At 40.1% G+C, this 19,808-nt stretch overlaps 1 protein-coding gene across 1 annotated transcript in view; it reads right to left on the minus strand.

Annotated features, from left to right (window-relative positions):
* The window catches only part of LOC128653786 (ABC-type organic anion transporter ABCA8), a 405,751-nt gene that overhangs the window by 134,313 nt on the left and 251,630 nt on the right, over nt 1-19,808 (minus strand). The window contains exon 25 of the mRNA XM_053707294.1: nt 17,893-18,006. Coding sequence (XP_053563269.1) covers nt 17,893-18,006 — 114 coding nt within the window. The remainder of the gene's footprint in view (nt 1-17,892; nt 18,007-19,808) is intronic.

Here is a 19,808-nt window from a genome sequence, read left to right on the forward strand (position 1 = left end):
TATAGAAATTATAGTGTGGATAGTTTACTTGGGCAATACGTAACCATCCTTAATGAAGGCACATATGAGAGATATACTGTATATATGAGTTTCTAACATAAAATTTGTTACTAACACACGTTGACGAATTGTATAGTGAATAATATTCTAAAGATGGTAATACTCCTATGTATTAACTCCTTAATGACCGCAGCACTTTTCCATTTTCTGTCCTTTTGGGACCAAGGCTATTTTTACATTTTTGCGGTGTTTGTGTTTAGCTGTATTTCTCCTCTTACTCATTTACTATACCCACACATATTATATACCGTTTTTCTCGCCATTAAATGGACTTTCTAAAGATACCATTATTTTCATCATATCTTATAATTTACTATAAAAAAAATTATAAAATATGAGGAAAAATTGAAAAAAAATACACTTTTTCTAACTTTGACCCCCAAAATCTGTTACACATCTACAACCACCAAAAAACACCCATGCTAAATAGTTTCTAAATTTTGTCCTGAGTTTAGAAATACCCAATGTTTACATGTTCTTTGCTTTTTTTGCAAGTTATAGGGCCATAAATACAAGTAGCACTTTGCTATTTCCAAACCATTTTTTTTTTTCAAAATTAGCGCTAGTTACATTGGAACACTAATATCTTTCAGGAATCTCTGAATATCCATTGACATGTATATATTTTTTTTTAGTAGACATCCCAAAGTATTGATCTAGGCCAATTTTGGTATATTTCATGCCACCATTTCACCACCAAATGCGATCAAATAAAAAAAATTGTTCACTTTTTCACAAATTTTTTCTCAAACTTTAGGATTCTCACTGAAATTATTTACAAACAGCTTATGCAATTATGGCACAAATGGTTGTAAATTCTTCTCTGGGATCCCCTTTGTTCAGAAATAGCAGACTTATATGGCTTTGGTGTTGCTTTTTGGTAATTAGAATGCCACTAAATGCCACTGCGCACCACACGTGTATTATGCCCAGCAGTGAAGGGGTTAATTAGGGAGCATGTAGGGAGCTTTTTGGGGTAATTTTAGCTTTAGTGTAGTGTAGTAGACAACCCCAAGTATTGATCTAGGCCCATTTTGGTATATTTCATGCCACCATTTCACCGCCAAATGCGAACAAATTAAAAAAAACGTTAAATTTTTCACAATTTTAGGTTTCTCACTGAAATCATTTACAAACAGCTTGTGCAATTATGGCACAAATGGTTGTAAATGCTTCTCTGGGATCCCCTTTGTTCAGAAATAGCAGACATATATGGCTTTGGCGTTGCTTTTTGGTATTTAGAAGGCCGCTAAATGCCGCTGCGCATCACACGTGTATTATGGCGAGCAGTGAAGGGGTTAATTAGGTAGCTTGTAGGGAGCTTGCAGGGTTAATATCACATTTAGTGTAGAGCTCAGCCTCCCACCTGAAAAATCAGACCCCCTGATCCCTCCCAAACAGCTCTCTTCCCTCCCCCACCCCACAATTGTCCCCGCCATCTTAAGTACTGGCAGAAAGTCTGCCAGTACTAAAATAAAAGCTATATTTGTTGTTGTTTTGTGTTTTTAAAAAGCATATTTACATATGCTGCTGTGTACTATCCCCCCCTTAGCCCCCAACCTCACTGATCCCCCCCAAACAGCTCTATAACCCTCCCAATCTAACTTAATATGCGCCATCTTGGGTACTGGCAGCTGTCTGCCAGTACCCAGTTTAGAAGAAAATATGTTTTTTTTTTATTTTTATTACAATTTTCTGTAGTGTAGCTTCCCCCCACACAAAACCAACCCCCCACCCCTCCACGATCTATTTTTGTGCTTTTGCACAAACAAGATTGGGCCCCTTTTCCTAGCAATATTTTCCGTAGTGTAGCGGTTCCCACCCGCTCCCGCCCCGTGCACGCGCCCACCCGCCAACCTCCGTGCACGTGCGCGCTCCCGCACGCCCCCGCGCGCGCCCCCCTAACGGCCCCGCCTACGATCCCGCCCCCCTTGATGGCAGAAGATACACCGATGGCCGCCCACCCGCCTCCCAAGTCGGCTCCCACCCACCAACGATACCGGCCATCGATTTCCGGTGCAGGGAGGGCCACAGAGTGGCTCTCTCTGCATCGGATGGCCATGTAAAGTTATTGCAGGATGCCTCCATATCGAGGCATCACTGCAATAACCGGAAAGCAGCTGGAAGCGAGCAGGATCGCTTCCAGCTGCTTTCCACACCGAGGACGTGCAGGGTACGTCCTCAGGCATTAACTGCCTTTTTTTTGAGGACGTACCCTGCACGTCCTCGGTCATTAAGGGGTTAAATAACCTACAATGACTCTGTCAAAATTCACAATAGCATACAATGACAATATGGCCAAAAATATTTTGAGGATCAGGACACTTACTACTGTCTATTAGCTTTGAATGATCATATGCTGTTTCATTTTAATATTCTACCTCTCCATTTATGTTTCATAACATTTACTGTTCAAACTATGTTGATTCCCAATGTTTTTGTTTTTGATTACTACGTAAACAAATAAATAGCCTTATAGCTACTTTTGAGAAAATCAATATTAACTCCCAAAAATGAAAACCATATTAAACACAGATATAATAACTGTAATCATTTAAATTTATTCGCTTCAGAAATAAATATCATCTTGGCAAATACTAGAGTATTCAGATACTCTTTAATATGACGATAGGATTGTGTATTAACAATATGATAAGCCATAGCGGTGTTACACCTCCGCAAACTGCATAGCTAATAACAAATGCGTTACTATGACAACGGGATGTGAATAAGAAGCGTTGTCTAACGCTGGGCTGGCCCTATGCCCTGACGAAGTCACGTTCTGAGTGACGGAAACGCGTCGGTGGGCGTGGCCTCAGCGGACAGTGTGTCCAATACATACACTAACACTCGTATGAGCGGCTACCAAAATACCGCTTTTGAAACTTTTGTTGCCAAGTGTATAGCGAGATTGTTTGGGCTTATGTAAAGGGTTATGACTTTGTGCTAATTATATACATTGGCTGATTACAAAATAATACCACTCTGATAAACCCCCAAACTACGCTTATGGTAATATATATAGTTCACTGTTATGCCTGGAATCACATGGTTAGTGTGAGTAACTAGTGGCTATATTTTATTAGTACGAATGTTTTGTGGCTAGTTTGCTGTATGTATGTTTGAAACCAATAATATATAGGGACTGAGTTAGAAATCAGCTGACTTTGTTTAATCAAAGCAGTACGCAGACAGGAGGACGCCCTTGAGCGCATAGCTTGTTTGCATTTGTGTGGATATATTTGCGAAGTGTGGGCTTCTGAAACCTGACTGATACATTGAATACATCTCTATCCCTATTTAAAGGTATACACACGTACCCTGAGCCACTGGCCCTTTTTAATATTTTCAGTAGTAAGATGCTTGATAGTTTTGTTATTGAATAAAGAGTTTGGAAGTGCTAATTCCCATCTCTTGATACCCACTACAGCATCCCTCTACCATTATGTCTGTCTATTGTAGGTAGATGATAGAAGGTTAGTTGTGTCTTATTAAATTAGTTTGGAAGTATAAATTTCCATCTTCTAACTACTACCTCTATATCTTCCTACTGTTGTGTCTATTTGTATATATATGTTAATAAAGTTTAATTTTTAACCCATTCTTACTATTTGATTATTCAGTGTATAATTCTACACTTGACTTTAATGTCAGAAATCCTCTAAACTTTTCCCTAACCCCTTTATCATCTATCAGTACAGCCTGAGGATCCCTTGACCTCAACCCTTACCTCGGGAGCTTGACATTCTGACGAGATACCATGAGATCCAGATCTGGCTGTCCCCATTTGAGAATCAAGGTCTGTCTGCTCAGAAAATCCGCTTCCCAATTGTCTACTCCTGGGATATGGGTCGCAGATAGACAGCAGTTGTGGGTTTCCGCCCACCAAATAATCTTGGCTACCTCTGTCATGGCAAAGGAACTTCGAGTTCCCCCCTGATGGTTGATGTAAGCCACCGATGTTATGTTGTCCGACTGGAACCTTATAAACCGGGCCGAAGCTAACTGAGGCTAGGCTAGAAGAGCATTGAAGATTGCCCTCAGCTCCAGAATGTTTATGGGGAGAACAGACTCCTTCCGAGTCCATGTCCCCTGAGCCTTTAGGGAGCCCCAGACTACTCCCCATCCCAGCAGGCTGGCATCCATTGTCACAATCACCCAGGTGGGTCTGCGAAAACAGGTTCCCTGGAAGAGGTGATCCTGAGACACCCACCAAAGAAGAGAATCTATTGTTGCCTGATCTAACTGTAATCGCGGAGACAGATCTGCATAATCCCCATTCCATTGACTTAGCATGCATAACTTCAGAGGTCTGAGGTGGAAACAGGCCAACGGAATGATGTCCATGGCAGCTACCATCAGACCGATTACCTCCATACATTGAGCCACTGATGGCCGAGGAGAGGACTGAAAGGCCAGACAGGAGTCTAAGATCTTTGATATTCTGACCTCTGTTAGAAATATTTTCATCGATAGGGAGTCTATTATGGTTCCCAAGAATACTACTCTTGTAGCCGGAATTAAGGAACTCTTTCCTAGATTCACCTTGCATCCATGAGATTGCAGGAAGGATAACAACATATCTGTGTGGGAGTTTGCTTGTTGAAAGGATGGCGCCTGAACCAGGATGTCGCCCAGATAAGGCGCCACTGCAACCCCCCGCAAACCGGAGCACCGCCAACAGAGATCTCAGGACCTTAGAAATGCGAACCTCAGAAACTTGTGATGGTCCTTGTGTATGGGAACATGCAGGTATGCATCCTTTAAATCTACCATTCTCATGAATTGACCCTCTTGAACCAAGGGAAGAATGGAATGAATAGTCTCCATCTTGAAGGACGGTACTCTGAGGAACTTGTTTAGACATTTGAGGTCTAGAATTGGTCTGAAAGTTCCCTCTTTTTTGGGCACCACGAACAGATTGGTGTATAAAACCCAGACCCTGTTCCTGTCAGTAGCGGGGGCGTCTTAGTTTGCTTTCCCTTGTTCCAAGACTGGTTGGACCTCCAGGAAGGCTTGGACTGTTCCTGCTTTGTAGAGGGAGAGGAAGGCTTACCCTTGAAATTTCGAAAGGAACGAAAATTACTCTGATGTCCCTTCTACTTATTCCTCTTATCCTGAGGGAGGTAATGGCCCTTTCCACCCGTTGGAAATAATCTCCGCCAATCCTGGCCCAAACAAGGTCTTACCCTTGTAAGGAATCGCCAAAAGCTTAGACTTAGACGACACATCCGCAGACCAGGATTTTAACCATAATGCTCTGCGGGCCAGTACAGCAAACCCAGATATTTTAGCTCCCAGCTTGATAACCTGTAGGGAAGCATCAGTAATAAAGGAATTGGCCAAATTAAGGGTCTTGATCCTATCCTGTATCTCTTCAAGGGGAGTGTCTGTCTGAATAGAATCAGACAACGCATCAAACCAGTATGCCGCCGCACTAGTGACGGTAGCAATACACACCGCAGGTTGCCATTGTAAACCCTGGTGAACATCCATCTTTTTGAGCAACCCCTCTAACTTCTTATTTATAGGATCTTTAAAGGAACAACTATCCTCTATGGGAATAGTGGTTCTCTCGGCTAAAGTGGAAATTGCCCCTTCCACCTTGGGGACCGTCTGCCAAGACTCCTTGATAGTCTGCTATAGGAAACATCTTTTTAAAAATAGGAGATGGAGAAAAAGGGATAACCGGTCTCTCCCATTCCCTAGCAATAATCTCTGTAGCCCAATCTGTTACAGGGAAAACCTCCACCATGGAAGGTACATCAAAATACTTGTTTAGCTTGCTAGACTTCTTAGGATTGACTTCGACCGTAGTGTCAGAGTCGTCCAAGGTAGCCAAAACCTCCTTAAGTAACAAATGGAGGTGTTCCAGCTTAAACCTGAAGGATACAACTTCAGCATCAGAAGAAGGAGTTACACTATCTGAGTCTGAGATTTCACCCTCAGATGCTACAGAAGTATATTCCTCCTCAGACTTCTGGGAGGGAACATTCGCAATAGCCACGACTGTTTCAGAAACCTTACTCACTGATTCTTTACATTTCCTTTTGCACTTTCCCTGCAGCATGGGAAAAGCAGACAACGCATCAGATACCGCAGAGGACATGAGGCTAGTGATGTCTTGCAACGTAACTCCAGGCAGAGTTAGAGAGGAAGCGCAGGGCACTGCATGTGTGGGCGATACTTGGGACACTTGAGGAGAAAGCTGCGGCATATATTGAACATTGTCATTAGACTCCTGGACAGCATCCGCCTTAGACAATGTTGGCTCAGAAAAAAGTCTATTCCTGTAATTCAAAGTTCTCTCAATACATGAAGAACAGAAAGGGATTGGTGGTTCCACATTGGCATCAAAACATAAAGAACAAGTAAAATTTTGCAGGGCCTCTTGGTCCATCTTAACTCACAATGGAACAAATTACCACTAAATAAACTTAAATCTTTGAAAAAATAAAAATACAAAAAAAACATTACCTGTCTCTTTAAATTTAAAACGTAACTTTTTTATTTTTTGTAGCAAGGGAATAGATAAAAAATACACAAACTCTCCGGATAACCTCTACACCTCAGCATAGCTTTGCTGAGGTGCCTACCTGTATAAGCGTTTATCTTGCGCTTCCCTGTGTCTGACTCTGCTAACAGATCTAGCCACCCCTCCGATCAGGAGGTGAAGGAGAAAAAAGGCGCTCAAAGCAATTGCTGCCTCAGCTAGCCCCGCCCATCGCGGCAAAATGTTTCTCGAAGTCAAGCCGCCGGTAGAAGTGAACACCACACCAAACATGAGCCTTATATAAACTCCTCAGCCCCAGTGCCTGTCATAACAAATACTGCCTTTCCTGTATATGTTCCCCCAAACATATAGGAGAAATTCCTGTGTCCCATTTATTAATGGAAATAAAGTGCCCAGTTTTTCCTGCATTTAGCCCAGAAAAAAATAAACTCAACACTTATCTCATAGATCTGCCAGGCAGCAAGGCAGCTCACTAGGTTTGAGAGGTCTTCTCCCTCACATGGACCTGTGGAAAAAGAGATAAAGACTGAGCAATCTTACTCAGGATTTCAGTATTAGGGCAGCAATAATGATAGTGGAGGGCCCTCTAGTGGGCCTGTAACAACATTAAGGGATTACCAACTTGACGTCTGGAGAATGCTAGAATGTGTTTTGTTACAATGTTGCAGGTTGGGAGGCGATGTTTGTGCTTACCTTTATAGGGTCCTGCAGCAGTGTGGTCAGCCTCTTTCGGTTTCCAGACTTCAAGGAGAAGGTTTCCCGCCCACCCGTACCCTGGAATGAAGTGACTGGCGGCAACGATGCGGCTGAGTAGGGTGAGTCGACCCGGCAGGGGTAGGTTTAATTGAGCTAACCTGCAGTAAGACTGGGTCAGTAATGTAGCCATCCACCCCTGGTAGTAGGGTTGTACGATTCGGCTGACGGGGGTCACCTTACTGGGTTGGTTGGAGACGCCTCAGCGGGCGGGTGGTCAAGGCCCTGGGGAGCAGGCACGGAGAGAGAAGAGTGACGGTCCAGAAATAAGGGAGGGGTTAAGCCCGCCAGGCGTCGGCCTGGGGCTCCTCTCCCTTGCGGATGCGGGCCGAATATCTCTTAACATCATAGCTCTCTCTGTGTGCCATTGGGCGTGTACAGCCGGGTGTCATGCTGCAAGCATCGAAAGGGGCCTTGACCATCTGCTAGTAGGGGCTAGGTTAGGGTGAGATGCCGTCAACGATGTTATGATTACGAACTTGTTGCCAAGTTTGATGTTAGGTTAATTTGAGTGCCTAAGAGTAATTAGAGTAACGCTTAGGCACTAGTTAAATCGTTTATTTTCAATAAACGTGGACCGTGACCGGTCTTTTTCTCCCAACGTTTGTGTGTAGTCTTATTTCTATAGATATAAGGTTATCTACAGTAGGTAGGATGGAATAGTGGGTTTAGACCTTACTACATGGGAGGCGCAGTGAGGATTGTACCCCACAAGTTCCCATTACTTGAAAGCCACAACTGCTCTACTGAAGAGACTGGTATGGACTACGGCTACACCCTAGGACAAAGCAGAACAATCTTTCATTGCTGAAAAATAATAAAATCTTGCTTGAAGAATCTTCTTTCTAACAGCTAAACTTTACCACTTCCTTGCTCTAATGTAGGCAAAGAGAATGACTGGTGTTGGAGGGAAGGGAGGTGATATTTAACAGCTTTGCTGTGGTGCTTTTTGCCACCTCCTGCTGGGCAGAAGTGATATTCCCAATAGTAATCAGATGATCCGTGGACTCACCGTGTCATTAGAAAGAAACAGCATATTTTGATTTGTATAAGCCATAATTTAAAAATTCAAGTTTAAAGATATGCCGGGGTCTCCCTCTGTCCTCCCTTGCAAACTTTTAAATAACAGAAAGCTCTCATTATTTCTATGGGAGACATTTCGCTTCTCGTAAGGACAGTCCCTTTTTTTATAGAATTTCATGAGGGCTACTCCTACAGTGCCAATTTGGAAAACCACGTCTAGACTGGCAAATTTTATAGATTCAGTCCCATAGAATTTTTTCTCAACCTTATTATGGCAAGTACCCCTACAGGCAAACAATTTATTTCTGTCCTAAATACCCCTAACTGCAACATGTAAATAATGCTAGGTTAAACAAATAAGAGGTAATTGTGCATACCCTAAAGGCTGAAATTGTATCAGAAATAGGTGCAGATCACAATCCAACAGAAAAACCAAGCAAATTATTACCAACAAAAAAACAACAAGTTTATGGGGATTCTTGTAGATAACTCATTTTGGCAATGTATTATAATCAATACCATAGTTTTCTCTTTTTTTTACTTTAATTTTAAATCTGGTTTTCCTTATTGCAAATGCAGCAAATATTTGGAAATATTAGTAACATATAATAAAGAAGTCAACTTAAAGCAGTTAAGGCTGTTTTGGAGCCCATATGGTGGAGGCTCACTCTTGCAAGCCTGCTTACATCTAGTTATGAAAACAAATATAGCAGTGGCACACTAGAAAGTTCAAATCTTCATATATTTATTGTGTATCAAAAAGAGAGAACATAGCCAATGCTTCGGGCAAGACATCTTTATTCATGTTGTGCATACAACACTTCATTTCCATTGTTTTAAATCCTAAGAAGACACACCCACTTTATGTGCTTAACCCCTTCATTGTTTTTGTTTCTAGATGCAACAGCCTGAGTCCCTTAATTCTGAAAATTATACCGAGGCATTGGAATTTTTTTAAGAAAAGTTACTAAAAAGATTGGCCCATTCCTGCTTATAAAAGGGGATCCAACTTTAAGTATTCATTGGTAAAGGCTCATATAGGACCACGTAAAAAAAAAACTATCGGCTAGATTTAGAGTTTTGTCGGTAAAGACCTGCGTAGCTAACGCTGCTTTTTTTCCAAGCGCACCCTTTAAACAATGCTGGTATTGAGAGTTGTCTGAGTGGCTGCGTTAGGTTCAGAAAAGGGAGCGTTGAGCAGAATTTAGCTCCACTTCAACCCTCAATACTAGCGCTGCTTACGGTAGCGGTAAGCTGGCAAAACGTGCTCGTGCACGATATCCCCATAGGAAACAATGGGGCAGTTTGGGCTGAAAAAAAACACCTGCAAAAAAGCAGCGTTCAGCTCCTATTGCAGCCCCATTGTTTCCTATGTGGAAACACTCTCTAAGTCTGCACCTAACACCCTAACATGAACCCCGAGTCTAAACACCCCTAACCTTACACTTATTAACCCCTAATCTGCCGCCCCCGCTATCGCTGACCCCTGCATTTTATTATTAACCCCTAATCTGCCGACCGGACACTGCCGCCACATACATTATCCCTATGAACCCCTAATCTGCTGTCCCTAACATCGCCGAACCCTATATTATATTTATTACCCCCTAATATGCCCCCCCCCAATGTCGCCGCAACCTAACTACAAGTATTAACCCCTAATCTGCCGACCGGAACTCGCCGACACTATAATAAATGTATTAACCCCTAAGCCGCCGCACTCCCGCCTCGCAAACACTATAATAAATTGTATTAACCCCTAATCTGCCATCCCTAACATCGCCGCCACCTACCTACAATTATTAACCCCTAATTTCCCGCCCCCAACGTCACAGCTACTATAATAAAGTTATTAACCCCTAAACCTAAGTCTAACCCTAACCCTAACACCCCCTAACATAAATATAATTTAAATTAAACGAAATAATATTCCTATTATTAAATAAATTAATCCTATTTAAAACTAAATACTTACCTATAAAATAAACCATAATATAGCTACAATATAAATAATAATTACATTGTATCTATTTTAGGATTTATATTTATTTTACAGGTAACTTTGTATTTATTTTAACTAGGTACAATAGCTATTAAATAGTTATTAACTATTTAATAGCTACCTAGTTAAAATAATTACAAAATTACATGTAAAATAAATCCTAACCTAAGTTACAATTACACCTAACACTACACTATCATTAAATTAATTAAATAAATTACCTACAATTAGCTAAACTAAAATACAATAAAATAAACTAATCTATAATACAAAAAAACCCCACTAAATTACAAAAAAAAAAAAAAATATTACAAGAATTTGAATCTAATTACACCTAATCTAAGCCCCCTAATAAAATAAAAAAGCCCCCAAAATAATAAAATTCCCTACCCTATTCTAAATTACAAAAGTAATCAGCTCTATTACCAGCCCTTAAAAGGGCTTTTTGTGGGGCATTGCCCCAAAGTAATCAGCTCTTTTACCTGTAAAAGAAAATACAATACCCCCCCAACATTATAACCCACCACCCACATACCCCTATTCTAACCCACCCAAACCCCTTTAAAAAAACCTATCACTAACCCCCTGAAGATCTCCCTACCTTGAGTTGTCTTCACTCAGCCGAGCCTAAGTCTTCATCCAATCCGGGCGATGTGGTCCTCCATCCGGTAGAAGTCTTGATCCAAGCGGCAAAGAAGAGGTCTTCCATTCGGGCGATGTCTTCTTCCAAGCGGCATCTTCTATCTTCTGTCTTCCGGATCCATCTTCATCCCGCCGACGCGGAACATCCTCCTTCCCCGGACTAACGATGAATGAAGGTTCCTTTAACGGACGTCATCCAAGATGGCGTCCCTCGAATTCCGATTGGCTGATAGGATTCTATCAGCCAATCGGAAATTAAGGTAGGAAAAATCTGATTGGCTGATTCAATCAGCCAATCAGATTGAGCTCGCATTCTATTGGCTGATCGGAACAGCCAATAGAATGCGAGCTCAATCTGATTGGCTGATTGGATCAGCCAATCGGATTGAACTTCAATCTGATTGGCTGATTGAATAAGCCAATCAGATTTTTCCTACCTTAATTCCGATTGGCTGATAGAATCCTATCAGCCAATCAGAATTCGAGGGACGCCATCTTGGATGACGTCCCTTAAAGGAACCTTCATTCGTCGTTAGTCCATCGGGGAAGGAGGATGTTCCGCGTCAGCGGGATGAAGATGAATCCGGAAGACAGAAGTTAGAAGATGCCGCTTGGAAGAAGACATCACCCGGATGGAAGACCTCTTCTTTGCCGCTTGGATCAAGACTTCTACCGGATGGAGGACCACATCGCCCGGATTGGATGAAGACTTTGGCTCGGCTGAGTGAAGACGACTCAAGGTAGGGAGATCTTCAGGCGGTTAGTGATAGGTTTTTTTAAGGGGTTTTGGGTGGGTTAGAGTAGGGGTATGTGGGTGGTGGGTTGTAATGTTGGGGGGGTATTGTATTTTCTTTTACAGGTAAAAGAGCTGATTACTTTGGGGCAATGCCCCGCAAAAAGCCCTTTTAAGGGCTGGTAAAAGAGTTGATTACTTTTGTAATTTAGAATAGGGTAGGGATTTTTTTTATTTTGGGGGGCTTTTTTATTTTATTAGGGGGCTTGGATTAGGTGTAATTAGATTAAAATTCTTGTAATATTTTTTTATTTTTTGTAATTTAGTGTTTGTTTTTGTATTATAGATTACTTTATTTAATTGTATTTTAGTTTAGCTAATTGTAGGTATATTATTTAATTAATTTAATGATAGTGTAGTGTTAGGTGTAATTGTAACTTAGGTTAGGATTTATTTTACATGTAATTTTGTAATTATTTTAACTAGGTAGCTATTAAATAGTTAATAACTATTTAATAGCTATTGTACCTAGTTAAAATAAATACAAAGTTACCTGTAAAATAAATATAAATCCTAAAATAGATACAATGTAATTATTATTTATATTGTAGCTATATTAGGGTTTATTTTATAGGTAAGTATTTAGTTTTAAATAGGATTAATTTATTTAATAATAGGAATATTATTTTGTTTAATTTAAATTATATTTATTTTAGGGGGGTGTTAGGGTTAGACTTAGGTTTAGGGGTTAATAATTTTATTATAGTAGCAGCGACGTTGGAGGCGGGAGATTAGGGGTTAATAATTGTAGGTAGGTGGTGGCGATGTTAGGGAGGGCAGATTAGGGGTTAATTAAATTTATTATAGTGTTTGCGAGGCGGGAGTGCGGCGGTTTAGGGGTTAATACATTATAGTGGCGGCAAAGTCCGATCGGCAGATTAGGGGTTAATAAGTGTAGGTAAGGTAGCGGCTACGTGGGGGGGGCAGAGTAGGGGTTAATAAATATAATGTAGGTGTTGGCGATGTTAGGGGCAGCAGATTAGGGGTTCATAGGGATAATGTAGGTGGCGGCGGTGTCCGGTCGGCAGATTAGGGGTTAAAAATGTTATTATAGTGGCGGCGATGTGGGGGGGGCCTCAGTTTAGGGGTACATAGGTAGTTTATGGGTGTTAGTGTACTTTGTAGCACAGTAGTTAGGAGCTTTATATTCCGGCGTTAGCCCATAAAGCTCTTAACTACTGACTTTTTTTTGCGGCTGGAGTCTTGTCGGTAGAGGGTCTACCGCTCACTTCTTCCAAGACTCCAAATACCGGCGTTAGGCAGATCCCATAGAAAAGATAGGATACGCAATTGACGTAAGGGGATCTGCGGTAGCCTGGAGTCGCGGTAAGGAAGTGAGCGTTAGACCCTTTCCTGGCTGACTCTAAATACCAGTGGGCGGCTAAAAGCAGCGTTAGGACCCCTTAACGCTGCTTTTGACGGCTAACGCAGAACTCTAAATCTAGCTGTATGTGTGTTATCCATGCCTAGGTTGTTCTCATTGCAATACTATGATTAAATGATGTTTTATTGTACACCCCAGATCGGGAAGAAGTATAACATATGTGGGTATTTTACTTGCAACATAGATTTCACACTGTGGGGCCGATTTATCAAAGTCTAGTGGACATGATATGCTGAGGCGTATCATGTCTGCCATACATCGCTGAATACAGACAGCATACACTGTCGACATTTAACAATGCACAAGCAGTTCTAGTGAACTGCTTGTGCAATGCCACCCCCTGCAGATTTGCGACCAATCAGCCGCTAGCAGGGGGTATCAATCAACACGATCGTATAGGATCTGGCGGATTGATGTCCGCAGCCTCAGAGGCAGTGGACCAGTTAAGGACCAGTGGTCTTAAGACCACTGCTTCATAACTGCTTTTTCTGGTGAGCCATTCGGCCCTTGATAAATCGGCCCCTATATCTGATAAACGGAAAATATATTATAGTGATGGTAAATGCTCCCTTTTTAAAATCAGATCCGGACTTTTAGATGAAGTTTAATTCAACAGATACAATGTAACTTACTTTTTAACGTAGATATTAAATTCAAATACACAGCACTCTGCCACCCACTTCAAAAGTACATTTTTCTGTTAGCTAACGGTTTGAATTGTTCTCCAGTTAGTGCTCTTGCCATGCAGCACTTTTGTTGTAGCCAGAACACTGATTAGAGAACAATTTAAACCATTAGCTCACAGAACAATTTACTTTTTAAGTGGGCGGCGGAGCTTGGGCTATTTGTATCTCATATATATATTAAAAAGAAAGTTACAGCGCATTGTCATTACAACTGATAAATTAAACTCCATCTAAAATATTACTAACAGTCCGGATCTGATTTTAAAAAGGGGAAAGTTTTTTGTACAAGCTGGCCACAGTGTGAGTCAACTCAGATTTCAAATTATTGAACAGATTACACCTTTCAGAGAGGGGGCGATAGAGAGCAATTTCTTGAAAAAAGGAAACACTGAATTTTTGCATCTTAGGGCTAGACTACAAGTGAAGCGCTATTTTAACGTGCACTCATAAAGGGGAACATTTGGCTGTTTACGGGGACACACGTTAAATAAACAGCCATTACAAGTGGCTGATTAATACTCTCATGAGCTCGGGGAGCAGACGCCTGGTTATTTAATAAAATGTCCCCCCTTTTTCCCCCATATAAAGTGTACAGTTCCTTTGTGTAAATAATAAATATTAGCAACTTTATTTTTTATTAAAAAAAACAACAGCATGAAGCAGTTATAAGGGGTTAAAGTAAGGGGATGTGGGGTGTCATACACGGCACAGAACCACAGAATATATATTTATATAACCATATACATATATATTTACAATTAGCTGCCATCACTGAGCGACTTACACCCTTCGCTGTGCTTTAGTTCTGTGCCGTGTATGATGGCATCAGAACGAGGCTCCCATTGGAGCCTATAGAAGCGTGTGCTCATGAGCACAATGCTTCCTAGCAATGCGAATGCGGGCTTGTGGTCGAATTGCTGTCCACTTGTAATACCAGCGCACATTAGCGTACACTGGTATTACTCAGTGGAGTGCAAATATTGCTTTCACCTAAATGATTTATCTTCAAAAACAATCACCATAAACATTAATAGAGGTTTTCTGTAGAAAACAATTAGATACATTTTTGTGATGGACCCCATGGTTATGTAATATTATGTGACATACATTACAAAATAAACATATGATGAGAGAAGTAATATTCATGTCACCATATTTCTGCATCTATCTACAGCAGTTTATCAGACTAATTTTATTGTGACATACTCAAATATAATACACTTTACCTGGCACATTTAATCATGGCATATTTCACTTCTGATTTTACATTGTTCTTCTATATCTGGTATGTCTCTTTGACCCCTTATCACAATAAAGATGCTGGCATCGTTTGCAGGAGCGCAATAATTTAGCACTTGTAATCTAGCCCTGTTTACCTTAACTGCATCAGGGCAAAATATAATGAAAGGGCAAACCACACCTTACCAAAGCTTTAGGTACCCCTGTGGTGCATGAACCACAGGTTATATAGCAATGATAATGGTAGGCGTTGGGTAGCCTATTGGATATTAAATTGGAAACATTCATTTTACTTTCAGGATATCCCCTCATCAGGAAATAATTATGTTAATCATAAATAGCTGTGATTTGCCTTATTTATTTAATCACTTATTTGTTTACCACACATTACATTTGTTTTGGTCTCTGTTGCAGTATATATTTGTTTAGAACTCTTCACCTTTCAGCTTTCATTTCATTTAAATATTCAGTGATAGTGATGATGCTGGTGTTAAAGCCATAGGGTATATTTATGACTCGCTGGAAATGTAAGTTAAGAAGCAGCGGTCTTAAGACTGCTGCTCCTTAACTCTACCTCCCCTGCAGTGGCGGACTACAATAATCCCGATTCAGATGATTGACACCCCCTGCTTGCGGTCAATTGCCCGCGAATGTGCAGGGGCGGCATTGCACAAGCATTTCACTTTGTTGTTTACACAACAATACTCTGCTCTCATGGATATCAAATAATTGCAAACACAACACAGGTTTATCCCAAAAACATCTTTGTTAAATGTATGTGTGACACAATTATTGAGACCCTTTCTCCATACAATCCTTCAAATTGCGAGGTCAACACTGGTTGACTCTTCTCTTCAGTTTACTCCACAGGGTTTCTATTGGGTTCAAGTCAGCGGACTGGGGTGGCCAATGCAGGACCTTTATTTTGTGCTCATTAACCCATTTTTGTGTATATATTGATGAATGTTTTGGATTATTGTCCTGCTGGAAGATCCAATCATGGCCCATTTTAAACTTTCTAGCAGAGGCAGTCAGGTGTTCATTTAATATCTGTTGATGATGCCATATATCCTAACAAAATATCCAGGTCCACTGGCAGAAAAACAGCCCCAAAGTATTAAAGAGACAACACCATATTTAACCGTGGGCATAAGGTACTTTTCCATATGGCTACCTCTCTCTGTGTACTAAACCCACCTCTGGTGTTTATTACTAAAAAGCTCTATTTTTGTTTTATCTGATAATAGATCCTGATCCCATTTGAAGTTCCACTATTGTCTGGCAAACTGAAGACGCTTGAGTTTGTTTTTGGTTGAGAGTAGAGGCTTTTTTCTTGAAACCCTTCAAATCAACTTGTGATGATGTAGATGACATGGGATTGTAGTTTTGGAGACTTTCTGATGCAACTAACTTCTGCAATTCTTCAGCTATGATCCTTGGAGATATTTTGGCCACTTGAACCATCCTCTTCACAGTGCATTGAGACAATATAGACACGCGTCTTTTTCCATGTTGATTCATAACATTTCAAGATGACTGAAAGTTCTTAATTATTACCCAGGTGGTGGACATGAGCATATTCAATGCTTTTTTCTATTTTTCTATAGGGGTTAGCTGCCTTTGACTCTGGAGACAGCACAGCTTCCTGAGAGTGCTATAGCACCCAGAGCTGAGCATGTTGCAGGGTCATGGGATGTGTACCCAGTTAAGTCTGAGAGTCCCCTTCCATGTTTTGTATATGTCTAGGGTGATTACATAAGTCTGTGAACCCTGACTGGTTCCCAGTTTGTTTGATTGAGAGCTTACATTTGTATGGCTGTATTAGGGACCCAGGTTTTGGAAGAGACCTTGACGTGGTACCTGGGCTTGTCCCATTTGGCCAGATGCGGTAACTAACTCTTCCAGTTTTGCTTTTGATCTTAGCTGAGAACTTGTAAGCGAGTGCTGAACTTTCTCTGTGTGTTGTATTAATTTATTTTGTAATTTTCCCTATGGGCTTTGCACCCAGGCTTATCTGGGGTTAACTGCCTTGGACTCTGGAGACAGCACAGCTTCCTGAGAGTGCTATAGCACCCAGGGCTGAGCATGTTGCAGGGTCATGGGATGTGTACAAAGTCCAGTCTGAGAGTGCAGTCCCCTTCCGTGTTTTGTATATGTCTAGGGTGATTACATAAGTCTGTGAACCCTGACTTGTTCCCAGTTTGTTTGATTGAGAGCTTGCATTTGTATGGCTGTATTAGGGACCCAGGTTTTGGAAGAGACCTTGACGTGGTACCTGGGCTTGTCCCATTTGGCCAGTTTTGCTTTTAATCTTAGCTGAGAGCTTGTAAGCGAGTGCTGGGCTTTCTCTGTGTGTTTTATGTATATCATTACATTTATGAATGTTATAAAACCAAAACAATGTTCTTCCTTAAATATGTTTTTTCCATAAATTCAATGTATGCTTGAATAACTATTGTGTCTTTCTCTCTAAAAGGCGATTACAGGTGAGTAGCACAGATGTTAAACTTAATTATTAAGGTTGAGTTACCATAGCAACAAACACATACATGAAAATACCAACTGCATAAAATATTTCAAGGGAAACCTGGTACTAAAATGGAACTGTAAACTAATTTTAGCTGTTGGCAACTTCGCTAGCTTACGGCTCCATTGTTAACAACTCAATGGAAACAAGCCCTTAGTTTGGGACTTGCAAGCTCAGTTTACCTAAATGTGTAAGTAGACCACACTGACAAAACTAATAAAAAACTCATACAATTAATTTTGACAAATGTCAGTTCACTGAATACTTACAAATACAAAGAAAAATGACCAACTGTCACTGTGGCTTTTTCCTTTGCCAAAAATAAAGGCAATTACATAGACATACAGGACCAGTGCAGCGGAATAACCAATGACACAGATAATCTGAAAGAAAATAGTTTAAGATTAGGAATAGTTATTTATTGCTAATAAAGCTGCTGATCACAATGATGAAGAAACATTTATCAAATAATCGTCAACAGGAAAAAAACATTAACATCTATGGTGATTTTGTTAGATAAATCTTTTGATATTTTTCTGTAAGAGATTGTGATCGACCCCAAAGTGATTTTATTAAAAAAACAAAAAAATATTAACGTTAAGAAGTCAACATCACTTTTCAGTTTATTAGCTTAGCTTATGTTACAATCAGCCAGCTCCCAAACCCTAATATGGAAATTATTGACTTTCTCCTAAAGCAGAGGATGTGGTGGAGTTGTGTTCAGATGTGTTCATAGTGAAATAAAGCATAAGATAATAATAGTGTAAAATCCTAGGAGAGTATTAGCCTCACTTTATCTGACTAACAGTTTGATTTTGTACTTACCTTTAAATCAAATTATTTAGCCAATTGAAGGCTAGATTACAAGTAGATTACAAGTAAAGAAGTAGTTTGCACTCCTGCTAGTGTCTTACCTCCATTAGACTAGGCTTTCTGTGCGCGTTAGGTAGTACGCATATTACAAGTTGAAAGTAAAAAAGTTTTTGCTAACGCTCTAACCCGATGCACAAAAAGTCAAACTTGGAATATTGCAACCACTTTAATATATTCCCCCATAAACTTCAATAAATCAGGAAAAGTGGAAAAAAATGTAACACCCTTATTTGCGCGCATACCCAATCACATTTTCTCAAGTGTTCTAATCTTACTTGAAATATTAATACTTCACATTCAAATATTCTTCACAGATTCTGTGTTACAACTTCTTGTTAGAAATATTTCATCTTTTCTAATGGACTAAATGGAGGTAATCAATCTCTTGAATGAAGATAAACTCACGTTGAATGCAACAGATATACTGGTGACACTTGATGCCACCAGTTTGTATACAGTGATTCCTCGTGTTAAAGGTCTCTAAGCCATACGCAGGCATTTGAGTCGTTATCCATTTGTAGGCCCTCACCCTCAAATATTCTTGCAGCTGTTGGAATATTGCTTAAAATATAATTTTTTTTAGTTTGAACGACAGTTCTATATACAAATAGTAGAAAGAGCGAGGGGGCCACCATTGTATACCAATATTTTTATGGCTGAATTTGAACAATTTGATTCAGTTTTATTATACAACCCACACTTTATTTGATGAGACCAGACTTTAAACCCAATTACACCACCCAGACATGGATAGGTGCTCCAAAATTAGGATGTTATCGTTGTGCAGAATGGATTGGTGCAATCAAAATATCAGTGGCACAACAAAAAATATGCCATTAAGCACAGGATCACATGTATGACTAAATTTATTGTGTATGTTACATTTTAGCTGTGAAAAATATTATATTGGTAAAACAAATAATGATTTACGTACTCGTATGGCCAATCACAGGGCAGCCAAAAGAGTACCTATAGGTACAGGTTAGAGTGAACAACCTGTGGCCAGACATTTTATGTTAGCCAACTATTCTGTTGCCAAACTTTACTATATTATTATTGATCATGTTCTACATCTCAGAAGATTATTGTAGCAAGAGATTAAGTGGATCTATACATTGAATACACTTAGCCCTAAAGTTTTAAATACCCAATTTGATTTACAGTTTTTCTTTTAACATTTTATGTTAGGAATATTGATGTTGACACATATGCATATACTTGTAGATCTGTATAAGAAATAATGAATAGGCTTCCAAAATTATTGGTTTCATAGGGCTTGCACTCATCTACTTAGTGATTTATTACTAAAAAA

This window comes from Bombina bombina, chromosome 1 (genome assembly GCF_027579735.1).
Source record: "Bombina bombina isolate aBomBom1 chromosome 1, aBomBom1.pri, whole genome shotgun sequence".
NCBI lineage: Eukaryota > Metazoa > Chordata > Amphibia > Anura > Bombinatoridae > Bombina > Bombina bombina.